At 35.7% G+C, this 25,939-nt stretch overlaps 1 protein-coding gene across 1 annotated transcript in view; it reads right to left on the bottom strand.

Moving 5' to 3' along the window:
- HORMAD2 (HORMA domain containing 2) overlaps positions 1-25,939 on the bottom strand; it is a 78,506-nt gene that overhangs the window by 34,151 nt on the left and 18,416 nt on the right. Inside the window, exons 7-10 of the mRNA XM_047761476.1 lie at positions 23,823-23,890; positions 21,749-21,757; positions 20,710-20,858; positions 20,306-20,556 (exon numbers count right to left, since the gene is read on the bottom strand). Coding sequence (XP_047617432.1) covers positions 20,306-20,556; positions 20,710-20,858; positions 21,749-21,757; positions 23,823-23,890 — 477 coding nt within the window. The remainder of the gene's footprint in view (positions 1-20,305; positions 20,557-20,709; positions 20,859-21,748; positions 21,758-23,822; positions 23,891-25,939) is intronic.

Genomic DNA, 25,939 nt, shown 5'->3' with positions numbered 1-25,939 from the left:
CAGGAACAAGACAAGGATGTCTGCTCTCACCACCACTATTCAACATAGTTTGGGAAGTCCTAGCCACAGCAATCAGAGAAGTAAAAGAGAAAAAAGGAATCCAAATTGGAAAGGAAGAAGTAAAACTATCACTATTTGCAGATGACATGATACTATACCTAGAAAATCCTAAAGACTCTACCAGAAAACTGTTAGAGCTCATCCATGAATTTGGCAAAGTCACAGGATACAAAATTAATACACAGAAATCAATGGCATTTCTATATACTAACAATGAAAGAGAAGAATGAGAAACAGGGAAACAGTCCCATTTACCATCTCATCAAAAAGAATAAAATACTTAGGAATAAACCTACCTAAAGAGACAAAAAACCTACACTGTGAAAACTATAAGATGCTGATGAAAGAAATCAAAGATGACACAAACAGATGGAAAGACATACCATGATCATGGAGTTCCCGTCGTGGCGCAGTGGTTAACGAATCCGACTAGGAACCATGAGGTTGTGGGTTTGGTCCCTGCCCTTGCTCAGTGGGTTAACGATCCGGCGTTGCCGTGAGCTGTGGTGTAGGTTGCAGACACGGCTCGGATCCTGCGTTGCTATGGCTCTGGTGTAGGCCGGTGGCTACAGCTCCGATTCAACCCCTAGCCTGGGAACCTCCATGTGCCGTGGGAGCGGCCCAAGAAATAGCAACAACAACAACAACAACAACAATAACAACAACAACAACAACAAAAAGACAAAAAAAAAGAAAAGATATACCATGATCTTGGATTGGAAGAGTTAATATTATCAAAATGACTATACTACCCAAGGCCATCTACAGATTCAGTGCAATTCCTATCAAATTACCAAGGACATTTTTCACAGAACTAGAACAAAAAAAAATATTTTCAAGTTTATCTGGAAGCACAAAAGACCCAGAATAGCCAAAGACATCCTGAAAAAGAAAAATGGAGCTGGAGGAATCAGGCTCCCTGACTTCAGACTATACTACAAAGCTACAGTTATCAAAACCATATGGTGCTGACACAAAGACAGAAATATAGATCAGTGGAACAGGATAGAAAGCCCAGAATTAAATCCACGCACCTATAGCCAACTAATCTGTGACAAAGGAGGCAAGAATATACAATGGAGAAAAGACAGCCTGTTCAATAAGTGGTGCTGGGAAAACTGGACAGCCACATGAAAAAAAATGAAATTAGAACACTCCCTAACACCATACACAAAAATAAACTCAAAATGGATTAAAGACCTAGATATGAGACCAGATACTATAAAACTCTTAGAGGAAAACATAGGCCGAACACTCTCTGACATAAATGACAGAAACATCTTCTCAGATCCACCTCTTAGAGTAATGACAGTAAAAACAAAAATAAACAAATGGGACTTAATCAAACTTAAAAGTTTCTGCACAGCAAAGGAAACCCTAAACAAAACAAAAAGACAGCCCACAGAATGGGAGAAAATATTTTCAAATGAATTGACTGACAAGGGACTAATCTCCAAAATTTATAAACACCTCCTACTGCTCAATACCAAAAAAACAAACAACCCCATCAAGAAATGGGCAGAAGATCTAAACAGACAATTCTCCAAAGAAGACATACGGATGGCCAAAAAACACATGAAAAGAAGTTCAACATCACTCATTATTAGAGAAATGCAAATCAAAACCACTCTGAGGTACCACCTTATACCAGCCAAAATGCCAATCATCAAAAAGTCTGTAAACAATAAGTGCTGGAGAGGGTGTGTAGAAAAAGGAACCCTGTTACCCTGCTGGTGGGATTGTAAATTGGTGCAACCACTGTGCAAAACAGTATGGAGATTCCTCAGAAAACTAAAAATAGAACTAGCATTTGATCCAGCAATCCCACTCCTGGGCATCTATCCAGAAGAAACCATGGCTCAAAAAGACACATGTACTCCAGTGTTCATTGCAGCACTCTTTTCAGTAGCCAAGAAACAACCTAAATGCCCACTGACAGAGGAGTGGATCAAGAAGATGTGGTACATATACGCAAAGGAATATTACTCAGCCATTAAAAGGAATGAAATACCAGCATTTTTAGCAACATGGAAGGAGCTAAAAATTACCATGCTGAGTGAAGTCAGTCAGACAATGAAACCAACATCAAATGCTTTCACTGACATGTGGAATCTGAAAAAAAGGATAGAATGAACCTCTTTGCAGAACAGAGACTGACTCACAGACTTTGAAAAACTTTTGGTTTCCAAAAGAGACAGTTCAGGGGGTGGGGGGATGCGCTGGGGTTGTGGGATGGAAATCCTATAAAATTGGATTGTGATGATCATTGTGCAACAATAAATGTAATAAATTCATTGAGTAATTAAAAAAAAAGAATATTTTCTCCCAGCCTTAAACTTGCCTTTTAATTTTAATATTGCCTTTTTGGAGAAGTTTTAAATTTTGGTAAAGCCCAATTTATCAATATTTTTTCTTTTATGGTTAGCGTTTTTTGGGGAACTTTCTAAAAACTTTTTGCTGAAAATGTTTCCTTCTGGAAGTTTTATGTTTCTAGCTCATACGTTTAGGTCCTTAATCTAGTTTGAGCTAATCTTATGCGTAGTATGAGGTAAGGATTACAGTTCACTTTTCCTACCATTTGTCAAAAAGACTGTCTCTTACCTTGGTAACTTTGTAAAAAATCAACTGATTATAGACGTGTGAGTATACTTCTGAACTCTGTATGCTGTTCCATTGACTTACATGTCTATCTTTACTGCAGGGTCAACCTATCTGTTCCTTTAGTACTTTTACAGTCTTAATATCTGATATAGTAAGTTCTACAATTTTGTTCTTTTTCAAAATTTTATGGCTTTTCTAGGTTCTTTTCATTTCCATTTAAAATTTAGAATCAGCTTATCAATTTCTACAAAAGAGAGGTTTATAGAGTTTTGACTAGAACTGCATTGAATGTATAGATCAGTTTGGAGAGAACTGATATCTTAATGAACATGAATATGGTAGATCTCTGCATTTATTTAGGCCTTCTTTAATTCAGCAATGTTTTATAGTTTTCATTGTTTAGGTTTTGGCATATGTCTTATTAATTTAGCTTTAAGTGTATCATGAATTTTTATGCTACTGTAAATAGTATTTAAATTTTTCTTTCCAATTGTTCATTGATAGTATAGAGAAATACAATAGATTTTTTTTTTGGTCTTTTTTTCTTTTCTAGGGCCACACCTGCGGCATATGGAGTTTCCCAGGCTAGGGGTCTGATCAGAGTTGTAGCCGCCGGCCTACACCACAGCCACAGCAACATGGGATCTGAGCAGAGTCTGTGATCTACACCACAGCTCATGGCAACACCAGATCCTTAACCCACTGAGCAAGGCCAGGTATCGAACCTGCAACCTCATGGTTCCTAGTCGGATTTGTTAACCACTGAGCCATGATGGGAGCTCCACAATAGATTTTTTAATGCATTGACCCTGAATCCTGTGACCTTGCTAAATTCATGTATTAATCCTGGTAGTGTCTCATAGATTTCCTAGGGTTTTCTGTGTATACAATCATGTCATTTTCAACGAAATTTAGTTTTTTACTCCTTCCTTTCTCATCTGTATCCTTTTTATTTTTTATTCTTACTTTAATTCACTGACTAGGACCTCCAATATAATGTTAAATAGAAGTAATAAGATTTGATATCCTGTTTTACTCTCCATTTTAGGTGTAAAGCATTTAATATTTTGCCATTATGTATGATGCTACTTTTAGGATTTTTGTAAATATCTTTTTTAATTGAAGTATAGCTGACTTAAATATTATATTACTTTCAGGTGTATGACATAGCGATTCAGTATTTTTCAGATTATACTCCATTAAGAGTTATTATAAGATAGTGGTGTCCTACCTCACACCAGAGGTAGTCAGAATGGCCATCATTAACAAATCAACAAAAACAAATGCTGGAGAGGGTGTGGAGAAAAAGGTAACCTCTTCCACTACTGGTGGGAAAGTAAACTGATACAACCACCATGTAAAACAGTGTGGAGGTACCTCAGGGAACTAAATATAGAGCTACCATATGATCTAGCAATTCCACTGCTGGGCATATATCCAGACAAAACTTTCATTCAAAAAGATACATGCACCCCTATGTTCATAGCAGCACTAGTCACAATAGCCAAGACATAGAAACAACCTAAAGGTCCAGTGACAGATAAATGGATTAAGAAGATGTGGTATATATATACAATAGGATACTCAGCCATTAAAGACAAACTAATGTCATTTGCAGCAACATGGGTGGATCTAGAGACTCTCATACTAAGTGAAGTAAACCAGAAAGAAAAAGCAAATACCATTTGATATCACTTATTTGTGGAATCTAAAATGTGGAACAGATGATCCTACATAAAAATAACAAACAAAAAACAAACAGATCATGGCCAAGAAGAACAGACTTGGGGTTCCTAGGGGGGGAAAGGGGAGGGAGTGGGATGGATGGGCACTTTGAAGATTTGGGGGATGCAGACTGATATATTTGGAATGGATGGGGAATGGGATCCTACTGTATAGCACAGGGAAATGTGTGTGATTGGGTCACTTTGTTGTACAACAGAACTTGAAACATTGTAAATCAACTATATTTTAATAATAATAATATATGGCTATAATTCCCTGTGCTATACAATGTATCCCCGATGCTTATCTATTTTATACATAGCACTTGGTATCTCTTAATCCCCAGTTTGCCCTTCTCTCTTCTTTCTCCCCTTTGGCAACCACTAGTTTGTTTCCTATATCCGTGAGTCTGTTTCTGTTTTACCTATATATTCATTTGCATTATTTTTTTAGATTACACACATAGGTGATATCATACAGTATTTGTCTTTCTCTAAGCATAATATTCTATAGGTCCATCCATGTTGCTTCAAATGGTAGAATTTCATTTTTTTCTATCGCTGAGTAATAGTTCATTATATATATGTATGTATCTCACATCTTCTTTATCCATTCATCTGTTGATGGGTATTTAGATTGCTTCTATATCTTGGCAATTATAAATAGTGCTCTTATGAACACTGAGGTGCATGTATCTTTTTGAATTAGTGTTTTTATCTTTTCTGGATATATATACCCAGGACAGGAATTACTGGATCATATGATGGTTCTGTTTTTAATTTTTCAAGAAACTTCCATAGTTTTCCATATTGGCTGCACCAATTTACATTCCCACCGATAGTGTACAAATGTTCTATTTTCTCCACATCCTCTCCAACATTTGCTCTTTGTAGAGTTTTTAATGACAGCCGTTCTGACTGGTGTGAGGTGCTATCTTGTTGCTTTGATTTGCATTTCTCTAATAATTAGCAATGTTGAATATCTTTTCATGTATTTGTTCACATATGTATGCCATCTTTGGAAAAATATCAAGGTCTCATATTTTGAATGGATTGTTTAGGTTTTCTGACACTGAGTAGTCTATACCATTTACATATTTTGGATAGTAACTCCTTGTCAGTCATATCATTTGAAAATATTTTCTCCCATTTTGTAGGCTGACTTTTCATTTTATCAAATGGCTTCCTTTGCTGTGCAAAAGCTTTTAAGTTTAATTAGGTCCCATTTGTTTTCTGTTTGTTTTGCTTTAGGAGACACATCCATAAAAATATTGCTATGATTTATGTCAAAGAGTGTTCTTCCTATGTTCTTCTCTAAGGGTTTTATGATTTCAGGTCTTAAATTTAGGTCTTTAATCCACTTTTTTTTCTTTTTGTCTTTTTGCTATTTCTTGAGCCCCTCCCGTGGCATATGGCGGTTCCCAGGCTAGGTCCAATCGGAGCTGTAGCCACCGGCCTAAGCAACGCGGGATCCCAGCCACGTCTGCAACCTACACCACAGCTCACGGCAACGCCGGATCATTAACCCACTGAGCAAGGGCAGGGACCGAACCCACAACCTCATGGTTCCTAGTCGGATTTGTTAACCACTGCGCCTGTTTAACCCACTTTGAGTTGATCTTTGTATATGGTGTGAGGTAATGTTTTAATCTCATTGTTTTACATGTAGCTGCCAGTTTTCCTACCACAACTTATTGAAGAAGCTATCTTTTCTGCCCTGTATATTCTTGCCTCCTTTGTTGATTAATTGACCATAGGTATAATTATCTTTTATAAGGCTGAGGAAGTTCTTTTCCATTCATCGTCTTCTAGAAGTTAATTTTTTAAATTACAAATGGATGTTGATTTCATCAATTTTTTTACATCTATAGAGATGATCATGTGATTTTTCTCCTTTATTCTGTTAGTATGTGAGTTATATTGATTGATTTTTAAATCTTAAACTAACCTTACATTTGTAGGATAAACCGCATACAGTCATGACTCATTATTCTTTCTATATATTGCTAATTTTAATTTGCTAGTATTTTGTTAAGAATAATCGCATTGGAGTTTCTGTTGTGGCGCGGCAGAAACGAATCCAACTAGGAACCATGAGGTTGCAGGTTTGATCTCTGGCCTCACTCATGGGTTAAGAATTTGGTATTTCCATGAGCTGTGGTGTAGGTCGCAGACTTGGCTCAGATCCTGTGTTGCTATGGCTGCGGTGTAGGCTGGTAGCCACAGCTCTGATTCAACCCCTAGCCTGGGAAACTCTATATGCCACAAGTGTGGCCCTAAAAAGGAAAAAAAAAAAAGACATGAAAACTTGCATCTATAGTCATGAGGGATATTGGTTGGTTCACAGTTTTCTTTTATTGTAATGTATTTGTCTGGCTTTAGTATCAGATAATGCTGGCCTCATAAAATGTGTTGTGAAGTCTTCAATATTTTCTTACAAGAGTTTAAGATCAGCATTATTTCTTCCTTAATTGTTTGAGAGAATTCACCAGGGAAACCATCTAGCCCAGAGTTTCCTTAATGTTAAGGGTTTTGATTACAAATTCAACTCCTTTTAAACAATATATTATTAAGTTTATCTGTTTCTATATGTGTCAGTTTGGTTATTTGTGACTTTCAAAGAGTGTGTCTATTTTATCTAAGATGTCCAGTTTATCAGAATACAGTTCTTACAATTTTTTGTTGCTGTTGTTTTTTTACGGCCACACCTATGGGCATATGGAGGTTCCCAGGCTAGGGGTTGAATCAGAGCTACAGCTGCTGGCCTACACCACAGCCACAGCACTGTGGGATCTGAGCCACTTCTGTGACTTACACCAGAGCTCACGGCAACACCAGATCCTTAACCCACTGAGCAAGGCCAAGGATCAAACCCTTATCCTCATGCATAATAGTCAGGCTCATTACTGCTGAGCCATAATGGGAACTCCCAAGTTTCTTTATTTTGCTTTTAATATCTGTGAGATTTGTAGCAATAGCCTACCTCTCATGCCTGATATTAGAAATTTGAGTCTTCTCTCTTTAGTACTTAAACAGTCTAGCTAGAGTTTTATTTATACTATTAATATTTTCAACATTTTCCAAATTTTTATATATTTTCCAGATATATTGTTATTTATTCCTGATATAGGCATACCTTTTTTACTAAGCTTTGCAGATACTGTGTTTTTTACAAATTGAAGGCTTGTGGCAATCCCATGTAGAGCAAGTATGTCAGGGTCATTTTTCCAATAGCATTTGTTCACTTCGTGCTTCCATATCACACTTTGGCAATTCTCGCAATATTTCAAATTTATTATTATTTTTGTTATGGCGATCCGTGATCAGTGATCTTTCGATTGTTACCATTGTAACTATTTTGGGGGCATCATGAACCACACCCATATAAGACAGTGAACTTAATAAATGTTTTGTGAGTTCTGACTGCACCATCCACTGGCTGTTCCCCAGCTCTCTCTCTCCTCAGGCCTCTATTCCCTGAATATATTGAAATTAAGCCAATTAATAACCCTAAAATGGCCTCTAAGTGTTCAAGTGAAAGGAAGAGTTACACATCTTTCACTTTAAATTGAAAAAGTTTTGTTTTTTTGAATTTAGCTTATAAGGAAGGTGTGTCAAAAGCGATTAATATGCCAAAAACCAGGCCTCTTGTGCCAAAGAGTTAGCCAAGCTGTGAGTGAAAAGGAAAATTTTTTGAAGGAAATTAAAAATGCTGCTCCAACGAACACATGAATGGTAAGAAAGCAAAGTCTTATTGCTAGATAGAGAAAGTTTTAGTGGTCTGGATAGATCAAATCAGCCACAGCATTCTTTTAAACCAAAGCCTTATCCAGAGAAAGGCCCTAACTCTCTTCAATTCTAATGAAGGCTGAAGGAAATGAAGAAGCTGCAAAAGAAAGGTTTAAAGCTAGCAGAGACTGGTTCATGAGGTTTAAGGAAAGAAGCTATCTCTATAACATAAAGGTGCAAGATAAAGCAGCAAATTTTAATGCAGAAGCTGCAGCAAGTTATCTAGGATATCTAGCTAAGATAATGAAAGTAGCTACACTAAATAACAGATTTTCAGTGTAGATTAAATAGCTTTATATTGGAAGAAGATGCCATCTAGGACTTTCATAGCTGCAGAGGAGACACCAGGGCAGTCAAAGCTTCAAAGAACAGGCTAATTCTTGTGTTAGGGGCTAATGCTACTGGTGACTTAAAGTTGAAACCAATGTTTACTTACCATTCTGAAAATCCTGGGGCCCTTAAGAATTATGCTAAATCTACTCTGCCTGTGCTCTATAAATGGAATAACAAAACCTTAATAGCAGCATGTCTATTGGTAACATAGTTTACTGAATCTTTTAAGTCCACTGTTGAGACCTGCTGCTCAGAATAAAAAATTCTTTCCAAAATATTATTGTTTGCTGACACTGTACCTGGTCACTTAAAAGCTCTGATGGAGATGTACAAGAACATTAATGTTGTTTTCATGACTGCTAACACAACATCCATTCTGCAGACCATGGATTAAGGACTAATATTGACTTTCAAGTATTATTTAAGAAATACATTTCACTACAACAAAAAAAAGCAAGGAGAAAAAACAGTCTCTTCAATAATGGTACTGGGAAAACTGGACAGCTACACATAAGAAATGAAATTAGAACATTCTCTAACTACATATACAAAAATATACTCAAAATGGATTAAAGACCTAAATGTAAGACTGGATACTATAGCACTCCTAGAGGGAAACAAAGACAGAACACTCTTTGACATAAATTGCAACAATATTTTTGGGGCTCTGTCTCCTGAAGTAAAAGAAATAAAAGCAAAAATAAACAAATGGAACCTAATTAAACTTAAAAGCTTTTGTACAGCAAAGGAAACTATCGACAAAACAAAAAGACGACGTACAGAATGGGAGAACATATTTGCAAATGATATGACCAATAAGGGATTAATATCCAACATACATAAACAGCTTAAACAACTCAACATTGAAAAAACAACCCGATTTAAAAATGGGCAGGATGGAGTTCATGTTGTGGCGCAGTGGAAATGAATCTGACTAGGAACCATGAGGTTGCCAGTTGGATCCCTGGCCTCACATAGTGGGTTAAGGATCTGGCATTGCTGTGAGCTGTAGTGTATGTTGCAGATGCAGCTCAGATCTCGTGTTGCTGTGGCTATGGTGTAGGCCAGCAGGTGTAGCTCCGTTTCAGCCCCTAGTCTAGGAACTTCCATGTGCCACAGGTGTGGCCCTAAAAAGACAAAAAATAAAATTTTAAAAATGGGCGGGAGAACTGAACAGACATTTTTTCAAAGAGGAAATGCAGGTAGTCAACATGCACATGAAAAGATGCTCAATATGGCTAATCATTAGGGGAATACAAATCAAAACTACAATGAGATATCAACTCAGACCTGCTAGAATTGAATCCTGAAGAAACTCAATAATATGTATGTAATATATTGTTAAACCTGTAACATAAGGAAATATAATATAATTGCCAACATCAGCACAAAAGAAGTGAGTGGGAACAAAGCTATATTGGGCTAAGAAAATGACTACAGGAGTTCCCGTCGTGGCGCAGTGGTTAAAGAATCTGACTAGGAACCATGAGGTTGCGGGTTCGGTCCCTGCCCTTGCTCAGTGGGTTAAAGATCCGGCGTTGCCGTGAGCTGTGGTGTAGGTTGCAGACGCGGCTCGGATCCCGCGTTGCTGTGGCTCTGGCATAGGCTGGCAGCTACAGCTCCGATTCTACCCCTAGCCTGGGAACCTCCATATGCCTCGGGAGCGGCCCAAAGAAATAGCAAAAAAAAAAAAAAAAAAAAAAAAGAAAAAAAGAAAAAGAAAATGACTACAGATGGTAAAGTAATCTTCATGATAATGTATTGCTGGTTGTGAAACATTAATAGATATAACAATAATACCACAGAAAAGGGGAAAGGGAATAGAGCTATGGAGGAGTAACACAGCTAAATCTCCCTGGAATTAAACTAGCATAAACCTGAAGCTAATTCTGATGAATTAAGATGTATATGATAAGCCCTAGGGTAAACAATAAAAAAACCCAAAAATATAGTGAAAAAATCTTTAAAGACTTTAAAATGCTTTCTTAAAAATATTCAATATTCAATATTCAATTTTTAGTGTGGCCCTAAAAAGACAAAAGATAAAAAAAATATATTCACTCAATACAAACGAAAGCAGTAAAGGAGACTAAAGGAACAAAAAAAGACATGAAGCACATAGAAAATAAAAAGTAAAATGGCAGTCATAAATCCTACTTTATCAATAATAACATTAGAGTGGGTGGATTAAACAATCCTATCAAAAGGCAGAGATTATTACTGAAGAAAATAAAGGACATTTTCTGATGATAAAAGGGTCAATCCATCAGGAAGATAAAATAATTATAAACCTATAATTATAGAAGGTAATAATTATAGAATTCTATAATTATATATATCATATATTATAATAATATATAATATGTATAATGTATAATATATATAATATATGATATATATAGAATTCTATAATTATATTGTCCTAACAATAGAAGACAATCACATGAAGCAAAAACTAACAGAAGTGAAGGGAAAAACAGGCAATTCAGTGACAGTTGGAGATTTCAATACCCCAATTTTGGTAATGAGTAGGACAACTAAACAGAAGATTAACAAGGAAATAAAAGACCCAAAAACGGTATAAACCAACTAGACCTAACAGACATTTGTAGAACACTATAACCAATAACAGCAGGTTATAAGTGCATGTAAACCATTTTCCAGCAATGACCATATATTAAAACATAAAACAAATCTCAATTAAATTTAAAAGGATGTGGAGTTCCCGTCGTGGCTCAGTGGTTAACGAATCCGACTAGGAACCATGAGGTTGCAGGTTCGATCCCTGACCTTGCTCAGTGGGTTAAGGATCCGGCGTTGCAGTGAGCTGTGTTGTAGGTGGCAGATGCAGCTCAGATCCCGCGTTGCTATGGCTCTGGTGTAGGCTGGCAGCTACAGCTCTGATTAGACCCCCAGCCTGAAAACCTCCATATGCTGCAGGAGCAGCCCCAGGAAAAAAAAAAAAAAAAATCTTAAATTTAAAAGGATATGGAGTTCCCGCTGTGGTTCAGTGTTTACTGAATCCGACTAGTATCCATGAGGACGCGGGTTTGATCCCTGGCCTTACTCAGTGGGTTAGGGATCTGGCATTGCCATGAGCTGTAGTGTAGGCTGCAGACACAGCTTGGATCTGGCATTGCTGTGGCTGTGGCTTAGGCCAGTAGCTACAGCTCCAATTCAGCCCCTAGCCTGGGAATGTCCACATGCTGTGGATGCAGCCCTACAGAGACAAAAAGACCAAAAAAAATTTTTTTAAGGATAAAAATATTTAAAAGTATGTTCTCTGAACACAATGGAATGAAATTAGAAATCAAGAAGAATAAAATTGAGGAAACTCACAAATATGTGACAATTAAACAACATACTCCTAAAATAACAAATAGATCAAAGAAGAAACCAAAAGAGAAATCAGAAAATAATTTGAGACAAACAAAAATGAAGACAAACATAACAAAACAATTGCTAAAGCAGTGCTTAGAGGGAAATTTATAGGTATAAATACCTATATTAATCCTCCCCTACATAAATGAATGTAAGGTTTAATAAGTTTTGGAATCAGAGAGACCTAGGTTAAAATATAGACTCTGATGCTTTCTAGCTGGGGAACCTTGGATATGCTAATTGTCTATGAACTTCTTTTTATTCAGCTATAAAATGTTACGCAGGAGTGTCTGTCACAGCTCAGTGGAAACAAATATGACTAGCATCCATGAGGACACAGGTTTGATCCCTGGCCTCACTCAGTGGGTTAAGTATCTGGTGTTTCCATGAACTGTAGTGTAGGTCGCAGACGCATGGCTCAGATCTGGCGTTGCTGTGGCTGTGGTATAGGCCAGTGGCTACTTCTCTGATTTGACCCCTAGCCTGGGAACCTCCATATGCCACGAATGCAGCCCTGAAAAATAAATAAAAATAAAATAAAATAAAATAAAATGTTATGCAAAGTAGCTGCTGGGATTAATTGAAGCCATGTGTATATAAAGCCCTCTGTAGGCACTTAAGCTGATTATTATTTACATAACAGCTGTTTGTTTCATTTCTCCTGAGCAATTTTTTAAAATTTATTTTATTGAAGTACAGTTGATTTATATTAATTTCTGCTGTACATCAAAGTGGTATACATATATGTGTGTGTGTGTATATATGTACATACTGAGCAATTTTGAATCAGGGATTTGGCCTACTTATCTTTGTGTCTACTACCTTTGCACAGTGATGCAAGCATGACAGGCTTCAATATAAATATGTTGACTGAATTGATATTGATAACTTATGGTTGGTTAGAATATTTTAAAATATTATTTTAAACTTTCCTTACAATGAGCTAAGTGTAGACTTGTTTAAATGTCAATATAGTACCATTAGCTATAATGTTTCTATTTGTTCTATTCTATTGCTTTATATATATTATACATAATATTTATAAAGTATATTTATATATACTTCTGTTTCTAGCTTTTTTTTTTTCTTACCACTGTCTGAAGGACTGGTTTTCTGAAGTCTTAAATCTAAATTTTGAGATCCTAATATTAATGCTAAAAGAACTACTCTCCCGACAATGCCTGGATTTGTTACAAACCATAATCTCATCTTCCATTTGAAGCTACAGGCAGGTAGAATGGAAAATTTGGAGTACATATAACAAGTATTAGAAAATTTTGTTGTATATAATTAACATTACCATTATTTTTTCCAATATGCAATTGAGTAAATCTCAATAAAGTCTTCATTTTGAAAAAAAAAATCCTAATTTAAATAGAATCTAACACTGCACACTGGTTTTAGTATAATGTTAACATGGTATTATTTCCGACTATTACAGGCATTTTTTAAAACCACACAGAACATTCTCAATCTTCCCTCTTAATATTTTAGTAAAACAAAACTTAGTTCTTTTAATGCTAAGATTTGGTAATAGTAACATTCAAAGTACTACTACCTAAGATTACTCAGTATGCTTTCCTTCTGCTATAGCATATATCAAAATATACTCCTTTTTTCCTTATGTAAGTGAAGCATACACAGATCTTCACTGTGGCTCTTCCCACTCACAACAGGAAGGAAATTATTCTCTGATATGTTATAGAGTGATTCATATGAAAAAAGAAATGACTTATATGACTGATGGGAAAGTCAACCAACTTTCATTCCTATTTTCATGGTTAACAGAGGATAACAATTCCATTCTGTAATGCAAAACAGAAAAATTAATTGAAAAAAATTCCTATTTGACAAAAAAGAAACTTTGTGAAAAGGACTATAGCCCCATGATAAAGAGAGAATGATGTGTGGTTTTTAAGTTTGAATATTTTCTGTAGATAGTGTGCCTCCTCCAACGTTTTCAATAATCAACGCTATTTCCAAGAATCTAAGATATTCTTGCCAACACTACATTGTATCAAACAAAGCATATATGCTTCATGAGATGTGATGCTAGGAAAATCATTAGACTGTACCTCAAAAATGCAAAACCAGTTCAGAGTTTAGTACTAGAAAATAGGTTCTGAATGAAAAGGCTCTTGTTTTAATCCACTGCCTAGATTACAAAGCAATTCTAAATAATTCCAAAAAAATATCTTTCTAGTCTATACTAAAATCATACCATTTACTTTGGCACCAATGTATTTTACATTCTAATTTCTCAAAAACAAATCATTTCACTTTAATCAAATGTGTTAGCACAAAAGGGAGAGAAATGGCTTTCACACAGAAAAACACATTCAGGTAAGCCATATATTTTATATGTATTATTTTGTGGAATTCATCAAAAAGAAAAAAAAATCCTAACATGGAAGTACAATGATTCATAAAGATCTCATAAAATTAGAATATTTCAGCATATGCACTCCTATTTAAAAACTGATAAATATACAAATTCCCAGCAAGCTGTAATGGCTTAATAAGCTAGGACTATCAGTCTCTAAAATAGACTTCTGCAATATTAGCCCACCATATTTTTATAGCTGTCTCTAGGTGTCATTAATTACTAGAGTCCTTTTAGGAGCCTGAGTTAACTACCTCTGTTAGAAAGAACTCTTCCATCAGCATTTAAACAGCATAAAATTTAAATAAGAGTCTACATCCAATTCCAGAACATGTGGTGATTGTCACCACTTAGGTGAGTTCTTTAAAGAAGGCTGTCCAAGAGTCTCTCTCTAGTATGTATGTCTATTGCTATCTGTCTAGTTCACTACGACAGAGGAAACAGATCCGGCTTCCCAGAGGTGCCACTGTGTGTATGTCTCCTCCATGCCTGGACCTTAAAACCAAACCACCCCGATAAGGAATGAAGACTTGTCCTAAAGATGCTGCAGAGGTAGATAAAATGATAAGAACACATTTGGGACAGGGTTTTTCAGACAGTTCTATGTAGCCCTATTTTGTCCTAGGATTCCTTGGTCTCTTGGGTTCTTTGTCCTATTTTCCAAGTGGAGTTAGATTTTTTCTTTTTTCTTTTTTTTTTTGAGGTTTTTTGTTTTTTGTTTTTTGTTTTTTTTTAATGGCCATGACTATGGCCAGAGTTCTTTTAATTTAAGAATTTTTAAGTTTCAAGTTCAACTGCTTTGATCATTTCTGAATCCACTGCAAAATTATGATCTTGCTTTTACATTGTTCTTTAGGTATTAAGGATCACACCAGAAAATGAATAGTACAAATATTGAATAATTTTAACTACTGGTAGAAATCTTTTTATATTTGTCTTTATGTGACCAAGATAAACAATCTGAAAAAGAAAATTGTATTAAAATCTTTTTTTCAATCTTACAACAGTCTCACAAAATGATTATGTTAAATTACTTCCTTACTATGGATTACTGGTGAAAAAGCAGTATAAACTGTTTGATCAAGATTTTGTAAACTTTCTATTTTATTAGAAAAAATCTTATAATTTAAAGTTTTTTAAAAATCTTTTTTAAAAAATCTTTGAGTTAGAGGTTACCAAAAGTAGAGATTTCAACAAAGTCATGTAGGATATAGGGGAAGATGTGGAAAGTACAGTATTAGAATTCCAAATGACAGTTCTGATGCTACCATATTGTACTTTCAAACTTACCTGGAATGTCACACCTTAATCTCTGCCAATCAAAATGATATCCATAAAATCACAAGTCAGTGAAACTTTCCTACACAGTGCCAATTTATCCTTATTTCTGTATCCTAAGAGCACAGGCTTTGAAGTCCAACTGCCTTTATTTGAGTACTGGCCCTGCTGCTTATTCACTGTGTACCTAGCCTTGAGCTAATATCTCTAAGCCTCAGTTTCCTCATTTATCAAATCAGGATAATAATAGAATCTACTTCATAAAATAGCTGGGAAGATTTAAAATGATAATGCACATAAAGCCCTGAGAACAATGCTCAATACTGTTAATTAACATTTCTATCATTCACTCTCCAGCATTGTTTCTCATTATATCATGTAGGTATTGTCTCTTCGACTAGAGTTCTCTAAAGTAGAAACTATATTTTATTGGTCTTAATTTTTCCTCACAGTGCTTAGCAGGGAATTCTGCTCTTATTAGGAATTTAAAATATATCCCAGACAATCTTAGCATGGAAGGGACTTCAGAGGTCAATCTAGTTCAACCTTCCCCCAAATCATGATTTTCTCTTGCCACACTTTAGAAACAATCATTTATACTCTATAGTGAACACAGTATAGATCTATACTTGAACATAGCTGGTGACAAAGAGTTCACCCTTCTCAAGACAGACAGATTTATCAAGTAGTCATCATTGTTAGAAAATCCATTCTGAGGAGGTAGAGAAGGTGGAAGCTTCTGGAAAATGGTAATACTCATTGAAAGCTATGCAAATTTTCAGGCTCTAAATTTCACTCCTGACACCCTATCCTTAGAAAATAAGGGAAAATTCCACTCTACATACAAAAGTGTTTATTATAACACCATTCATAATAGCAAAATCTGGAATTAACTGAAATGTTTAAGAGTAGCAAAATGGTATAAGTACCTAAATGAGAAAAAGTTCATTAAAATTAAAAACATGAAGATCAAGGTGGGGCATATTTATAAAATCAACATTAAGTATAAAAGTAAAAGTATAAAATGTAAAACAGTTTATATTTACACCATAATTAAAACCATATACAAATATGTACCTCTGTGGAAAATAACTAGAGGGGATGGAACATATGAAAATGAAAACAGTATTGATGGGATGGTAGGACAGTTGGAAGATTTGCATTGTTTTTTAAATTACTTTAACGTCATTATGATACTACTTTAAACAGTTTTTAAGAGAAAATTCTTCCTTCTACTGAGCCAAATCAACCTCTTCACACCTCCCCATTCCAATGTACTTTTCATTTTCTGGCTCTCATTCTGCCCTTTGAAATTATACAAATTAAATCAACTTGAAATATTTGAAAATAATCATCATAGTTTTAATACTTCAGGTTCTGGCACTCCAGAAGACAAATTAGAGAGACAATGCTGACATCAGGGAGACTCAGCTGTCATTCATCAAGAAAGCAGTGATGACAGCCAGAATCAGCACAGTTGCAATAAAAGCAGACTGGAGAAATATTTCAGATACAAAACAGACAGAAATGGTAACCAAATGGATGTCAGAAGGGAGAAGAAAATAGGAGCTGAACACATTCCTGGTCAGGCTATTTGGTAAAGTTTTTTTTTAAGATTTTCATTTTTTTCTATTATAGTATATATATATTCTATATATGTGTATATTCTTTCATTGGTAAAGTTTTAATGCAATACAAAGATAGAGAGCCTGGGAGGAAGAAGAGCATATTTAGTCAGAAGTTGAAATTCCATTTGGAGATGTTGAATTTGAGGTAGTTGTCGAATACATATGTCTATATATTGATGGAAAGATCAGGTTGGAATAAGGGAAACAAAACCAAACCAAAGAAATAGAAGAGGGCAAAGATAAAAGCAAAACATGAACAAAATAGAGAACAAACAAAGCAATAGCAATGATCAGCACAACCAAAAGATGACTTTGAAAAGATTAACAAAAAATACTGATTATTATTCTGCTGTACACCTGAAACTAACACAGTATTGTAAATCAACTAGTGTAATATTTTTAAAAAGTCATCATACTCAAGGTAAAAAAAATTACTGGTTTTAGGGCAAATATAGCCAAGAAAAACAAATGGGGCACAAATGAATAGCAGATATAAAAACAGGGAAATAACTACAGAAACAAAAGTGATTTTTAGAATTATAAAAGACTCCCATGAATAACTTCATAGCAAAAATATAAATAACTGATCTCTCCCCTACCTTCAAGTATTTATATATTTTGATATAAAGTTATCATAATTTTATTTTATTTTTTGTCTTTTTGCCTATTCTAGGGCCGCTTCTGCAACACATGGAGGTTCCCAGGCTAGAGGTCTAATTGGAGCTGTAGCCACCGGCCTACGCCATAGCCACAGCAATGCGGGATCCGAGCAGCGTCTGCAACCCACACCACAGCTCACAGCAATGCTGGATCCCTAACCCACTGAGCAAGGGCAGGGATCGAACCGCAACCTCACTGTTCCTAGTCGGATTCGTTAACCACTGCGCCACAAAGGGAACTCTGGAGGTCTCAATTTTAAATATGGCTCCTGTTTCTGTAGTTATTTCTTCTTTTCAGAGAAAAATATAGAGTATATTACTGTAAGCTTTAGAGTAGACAAAATTTTTAAAATAAAAACTTCCAAAGATAGCTGAAAAGATTGATAAATTGAACTATATTAAAATTAATATTCTGTTCATCACAACACACCACTGAGTAAAAAGACAACTTAAAGTTGAAGAGATATTCACAATACATGTATCTGACAAATGATTTATATGTAGACTATATATTCAGAACTCCTACAAATCCACAAGAATGAATGACAACCCCAACAGAACCCAACTGAAAAAATGACAAATGACTTGAAAAGGCACTTCACAAAAGATGATATCCAACATGCCAATAAACATATGAAAACAGGTGTTCATTATCATTAGTCATCAGGAAACTACAAATTAAAACCACAATGATATACCACTGCACACCCACCAGAATGGCTAAAATTAAAAAGATGGAAAATGCCAACTGTTGGTGTGGATGTGGAGCAACCAAAACTTGCTGATGGAAGTGTAAAGTGGCACAACCACTCTGGAAATTGTTTTGTAGTCTCTGTTAAAGCTAAATGTACACACATCCTGTGACCCAGCAATTCTACTCCTAGCAATTATATTTCCACCAGAAATGTGTATATATTTCACTAAAAAACATGTTCAGAATATTCAGAGTAGTAAAAAGATATTTCATATTCTATGGGTCCACAACTATGAAATAAAAAACTAGAGAAATAAATCAATGCTAATAGAATTCAGGACAGAGATTAGCTTGTTGGGATTAGCATTAATTAGAAATTAATCAATGCTAATAGAAGTCAGGATAGAGATTAGTCACTGAGAATAGCAATGGCAAAGTAAGACCCAGGTTTTCTCGGGATGCTGGTAGTATTTTGTTTCTTGATCTGGGTGCTGATTTCATATGTGCATTCAGTAGGGCTAGGATGGGGTAAGCCAAACAAGATATCTGGGGAGCAGAATTTCAGGAGGCACTCACTCTTAGATTGTTTGCCTCACCCTTGTCCCAGCCCTGTTGTTCAGTTTGTGACTATTTATTGAGCTGTGTCATTATGATGTGTGTATTTTTCTGTATGTATATTATACTTGTACTAAAAATGTAAAAGGAGCCTGGTCTACCTCATACTACAAATAAAAATAAACTCCAAGTGGAATACAAATTTAAATGAAAAATATAAACCTTGAATCTTTTGTAACAAAATAGAGGAGAATATTATAAATGACCTCAGATAAGGAAGGATTTCTTAATACCCAAAAGCACAGGTTTGAGGAAAAGATTTGACTACATTAAAATTAAGAACTCTTCAGCAAAAAAAATAATCTTAAAGAAAGTGAAGAATGTGTGCACTTGCTATATGGAATGACTAGTCAACAGGGACATGCTGTATTGCACAGGGAACTCTATCTAATATTCCGTGATGGTCTACATGGGAAAAGAATATGAAAAAGAATGCATGTGTGTACATATATAACTGAATCACTTTGTTGTAGAGAAAAAGTTATCACAACATTGTAAATCAACTATACTTAAATAAAACTTTAAAAATAAAAAAAAAAGAAAGTGACAAGACAGGCAACAAACCTGAAACAATACTGAACATATTTTTAAATCAGTGAAGAAAAGATAATCCAATAGAAAAATCCACGAAAGAAATGAACATTACTTTATATATAAGAAAACCAGAAGGACCATTACACATGAAAGGATGTTTAAACTCACTAATAATCTGGAAAAAGCAAATGAGGCATCCACCATTTCACATCCAGTGGAAAATATAAACTTGGGTAATATTAAGTGTTGACAAGAATGTAGGGTAGTCTGGCCACTGTTGGTAGAGCATAAATTGGTGCAACCATTTTAGAAAACAGGGTTTTGATTTTGTTTTTGTCTTTTGTCTTTTTTTTTTTAAGGGCCACACCCGCAGCATATAGAAGTTCCCAGGCTAGGGTTGAATCAGAGCTGTAACTGCCGGCCTACACCACAGCAGCAACCAGAGCCACAGCAGTGAGAACGCAGGAGCCTCAACCCGCTAGGCCATCAGAGAACTCCCTTGTTTCAGTTTTTATACCCAGCACACTCCACTGGACTCCCTTACTGTGATATGAGCTGTGTGGGAAATGAAAAATTTTAACTGGGTTTAACTGAAGCAATGGAGGGTTGCAACAGCTTTGCCTTACGTGATTATCGCATTCCTCTTCCTCCTCATCACAGTCTAGACCCTGATGGGCAATCTCAGTAGCGCTGCTCTCCTGAAAATTATTCTCCAAATCAGACACTCTGGTGGCCTCGGTTGTGACTTTTACTTTCATGCTATGGAAGCCAGTGGAGACCAATCCCACTTGCAGGTTTACGGGCTCTCCCTCGAACAGCAGGACGTGTGAGTTTACCCCTTCTTTAAAACCAGGGGGTTGGTAATCATGTGGGGTCACTGCAAAATGAAAAGAGCAGAAAACCAAGAAAACTGAGTCTGAGGGCACAGAGATTAATCTTTCTTTCTGTAACAACAGGCATCTCTTTCAAATGCTTGCCAAAATCTTACTTAAGCACTTAAGAAGGAATTTGACTAGAGGCTTCCACATACCTGCATTATAGTAGTGGAGTTTCATGGTAAGTATAACATCATTAGGAAGGGGTCCAAGGTTCTGCATCAGTATATACAGTTTACGGATCAGTAGAACACTGGCTTTCTTAATATCTTCACTGTTTGTTCCGCTTTCAAAGCTTGTACTACTGCTATAACCACATAGAAAAACAGCATACTTTTCAATCACATATAATATTGAAAATATATTTCAAAAAGAACAAAATGTTTTACTGTATGACCAAATAAATATAAACTCAGGACACTCGAGACTATTTTAGAATGTAAATTACAAGTTATTGTACTTTTTGCAATGTATATACAAAGGATTTCTTAAGTAGCAAGTTTCCTTAAGGCATTTTAAATGCAACCTGACTTTTTTAAAATTTGATTTACAAATAACTGCATACTATAACGGTGAAAACAATGGACTTGACATTTAATATTGGCTATGCTGCTAAATAGCTGAATGACCCCAGTTAAGTCACTTAGACACACTAGGTCAGTTAGCTCCTTTGTGAGGTACACATTTCTGTACCTCTCCAAGTATAAATTAGTCCTCAACTCTGGGTGTTTGTACCATCTGGTTATCTCTCAGAGGCATCCCCTCCTCACTCTTATGTGGATTATGATGATGACTGACTATTCTTCCTGCTTTTCTTCTTGTCCACACTGCAAAACATTCTCTACATCATTGTCAAAATAATATTCCTAATAGGAAAATCTACTCATGCCACTCTCTCGCCTAAGTTTCTCCTATTATATCTTCCACCTTTCAGTCTTCCACATTTTAATTTGAGAATGGTGTGAGTACAATGACACACCCTCACCTCTACCTTCATCCAGAATGACTACCCAGCTGCTTCTTACTTGCGTGCATTTGTATGTACTGTTTACTTCACTTATATTGTGCTTTTCCCATTTCTCTTCCTGAACTTATTCTTTAATACCTAACTCACGTGTCATTTCTTCAAGGACATCTTCCCTGATAATCCCTATGGCTCGCCCTGTTTATAACTTTGTATATTCCCTTTTAGACTATGAGTGGCTGTATTTTTCATCTCCACAGTACAAAATTTAGTGCCCAACTACAGTAAATATTCAATAAACATTTGTTGAATTAATAAATTAATGAACAAGTTGAACAAAATTATCTTCCAACGCTAGACATTTTTTATTTCTCTCCAAAAAAATTCCCCAGTTAGTCTCACATCTGGGTACTTTCCAAGACTGACTATCACTGCAATATATTTGTATAATGCCATTCACATAGTAAGCACTTAATACTGAAAAATAATCCTTAGTAACTGAGGTAGTGTGAAGTCATAAACAAACATTATTAAATAAATACATTTGCTCTTTTTTCAGTTTGAATAATTTGAAGTTTTATTTACCATGATTTAACCAATTTGAAATAGGTAACCAGAGAGAAGGGCTAGAACCATGTAGCTCATGGGATCCTTCAGCATACATCATATTTATAAAATCAGGTAAAATCATTATCAAGACCCCTTTGCACTCTTTTAAAAGGAAAATTATCTTTTCTATGGAAGAAGTGATAAGGTAATTTTGTATGAATAATCTTTTGAACAAATTCCCACCTTTGGTTTCTAGGAAATTAGTCATATGCATTACCTTCTCTTCCCCTTAGTAACAGAAAGATTTGGCCATTTCTGTTTTACTATTCACCTCTAGACATATGTGCCTTTGTAAGAAAAGAGATTAATCTGGTTGTCGGTAGTACTTATATTTGAATTTTAGAGAGTAAAATGCAGCTGTTTTATGTGAGAGAATATGTATGAAAAGTGTTGAACAATCTGTAAAGTGTTATACAGATGGTTAGCTAATGATAGTTAGTATTTTAATTCTTATTCCTAGAACTTACTTCCTCTTCACATCCTAGAGTTGTCTGTAAATTTTACAAATGAGAGGATAATTAAGGGTGTGAATCTTGGAGAGAAATCATCAGACTTGTAGTAAATGATGACACTGAGCTAATGCCATGGAAGATTGCGAATTAAACCACATTTCTCTTCAGAGTTGTTCTTTTCAGAGAAACTCTTCCCCCTGATATGGAGCTCTCTACCACCCAGGGCTTTTCACCAGCACACACCCTCTCCATTTCTATTCCATCTCATCAGCATACTTAGCTCTATCTGAATCCAAAAGCTACTGGGAGAGGAATAAATGTTGCTCCTCAATAAAACATTTCTATCTGCACTAAGGACTTCTGAAGCAAGTGAATTGTCTTTGCCATTTAACCCATTAGTATATCTAAAATTTGGAATTTAAGACTTGATAGGAAATGCAGTACTTTCCAGTACTTTCCTAATGCATGTAGGGATGCATAGGTAATTATAATTGGATGATATACTGGGGTGAGCAGATGAGAATATTCATGCCTATAGGTAAATAACTCAGGGGTTTCATCTACCCCAGTCCTGATCTGGCTATATTGAGGATAGAAAGGATTGATATCTTGGCATAGCAATTGAGAAACTTTGGCCTCCTGGAGCTCTTCAATCAACACCAGGTAGACAGTCTCATTATTTAATATCTATGGTGGGTGATGCCACCCACCAACCACCATTGCCTCCAAGCCAACCACCATAACAACCACCACTACACTAGGTACCATTTATTGTGTGTTTATTATGTGCCAGGCATAGGCAAATCTTTATATATGTACTATAATTTAATAATCACAGCAACCATATGAAGTAGATATTAATTCCACTGTGCAGATGAGAATACTAGTATTTAGAGAGCTTGACTATTCTGCCTAAAATTGTATGACCAGTAATAGAGCTAGGGTTCCAAGCTAGATCTTTCTGTCTTAGGAATTAGAACCCTTAGCCAATAAACTTTGCCTTTAGACCCTATTAACATCACCTACAAGAAGAGGGGAAGAAGCAAAGGAAGCCTCTTCTCCTACCAGCTTCATCCATGGGTTTCAAAAATTTGAACAATTACTGCAGTCCCTTTTTATAATAGTAGTATTTTGTAGGATTGTTGGAGAAATTACAAAGGAAGTATAATGCCTATCTCTGGCCTCGAAAGGCTTATGTTTACCCAATCCCATGTATTTCTCATGTTCATTAAACAGATTCTACCTGTCAAAATCCATAGTGGCTCCTTCTTTTGTGTATTTGAATTTGAACTGGTATATCTCAGTCACTTTCTAAAAATATCAAAGAAAATAGAGAAGGAAATTACTTTTAAAAATCCAGAATCTTATCTGATAATAGGTAAGAGATACTTTAATTATCTGATAATAGGTAACACTTTCATTGTAAGCCTCTTTACTTCCTATACCTGTTTCTTTTAGAGCATTACATTATTCAGGAGTAATACTTCCAGATACAAAAACAATTATTCTCCTCCATTATAAAAATGAGTTAGATGGCATATTCTATTGTTACCATTTTAAAGCTGGAGAACTAAAGCACAGAGTCAAGTATCTGACCCAGCTTAGGTAAATAACAGTGGAACTGATTAAGAAACCATTCATTGATGAAACAGGTATTTATTGGCTGTCTACTTTGTGTCAGGTGCTGGAGTCACAGTGATTAACATAACAGAAAAGGTCCCTGGACTTTTCCCTGGACAGGAAAGTTCTTCTGGACTACAGAGACTGGTGGAAGAAATGGTCAATAAATAAGTAAACAAAATAATTTCAGGTAGTAATAAGTGTTGTGAACAATATGAAGCAGATACTGTGAGAAAGGAGAGGGGCTGATTTAATTTGGAAGGGTCAAGGAAGGCCTTGCTAAAGAGGTGATGTTTGAGCTGAGCCTCAGTGGCAAGAGGAGTCAGTATGTGCAGACCTTGGGAAAGGCAGGACACACCAGGAAGAAGGAATAGCAATGCAAAGGCTCTGGAATAGGAAAGGAGGCCTATTGCAGGATCATAGAGGAGGCCAAGTGGCTGACAATGAATGAGCACAGGGAGAGGGTAGGGGATGAATGAGGTTGTAGAGGAAGTTGTAGGGCCTTGTTAACCATGGTAAGGAGTTTGGATTATATTCTAAGGAAACCAGAAGTCCACTGAAGGATTTTAAGCATGAGAGTGATTTGCATTTTTAAAGATCACCTTGGCTATTTTAAGACTACAGAGAAGTGGAAACCAAGAGAGCCTTTAAGAGACTCCACAGTAATTCAGGGAAGACTAGAATGGCAACAGGAAAATGAGAAAAAATTAAAAAGGAACCAGGATCTCTCTGGTATGGGTTTTTTGTGTTTTTTGTTTGTTTGTTTGTTTGTTTTATCCTGCACTAAAATGTAGATACCACTGCTATCTGCTAGCTATAAATAGGGACAAATATAAATAAATATAAATAAGCTAGATATAAAGGGACAAATTTCCTCAAGAGAAATATACATTTAAAATGCTGCATGCCTGGTAGTTGAAGCTAACATTTGACCCAGATACATGTACAGTTGACCCTTGAACAACACAGGTTTGAACTATGCGGGCCCACTTACACATAGATTTTTTTCAACAGTAAATAACATAGTTGTACATGATTTGCAGCTGTTGAACCAAGGGTGCTGACACAGAGACACAGAGGAACTGTGTATATGGAGGATCCACTATAAATTATATAAGGGTTTTCTGTTGCGTGGGGGTCACCACCCTAACCCTTGTGTTATTCAAGGATCAACAATGGTCTGTTCATAAGAGCTGGAAAAGTTACTAAAGACTGGCAAAGTTTAAGTCAAAAAATGAAAAATACCCTTCATTTATCTGTCAGCATTTGCTTCTTGACAATATGGGAATGAGAATGTTAGATTGGTTAGAAAGAATCAAAATGTTCTTGTTACTTTTGTTTATTCTAAGATTTGGGATCCCATTAATCACAGATGAGCAGGTACTGAGGAAACTGGCTCATGCTGCTTAAACTCGGAGAAGACTGACTGGTGTTAATTTTAAGAGAAGAATATTTTTTCTAGCAAGAGAGTCTATTTGAGAAACCAAACCAAGTTCAGAAGTCTGCTTTGTGAGTTCAGTAGGAGAGGTATGTGAAACTAGAGGTACCTACAGCAACAGGTTCACTCCAGACAGGCTATATATACAACATCCTCTCTTCATTGATGCCAAGTGTAGTTGCCCCGTCAAGTAAACAATGCCTGTTCTTCCTGCCTGCCCATGTTTCTCAACCGACTCTAGCTTTTGATGCTCTGAGCTGTCTTTTATTTTTTTAATTGTATTATTAATGATTATAATTTTA

The sequence above is a fragment of the Phacochoerus africanus genome, chromosome 15 (genome assembly GCF_016906955.1).
Source record: "Phacochoerus africanus isolate WHEZ1 chromosome 15, ROS_Pafr_v1, whole genome shotgun sequence".
Lineage (NCBI taxonomy): Eukaryota > Metazoa > Chordata > Mammalia > Artiodactyla > Suidae > Phacochoerus > Phacochoerus africanus.
This window is presented reverse-complemented; position numbering and strand designations above follow the sequence as displayed.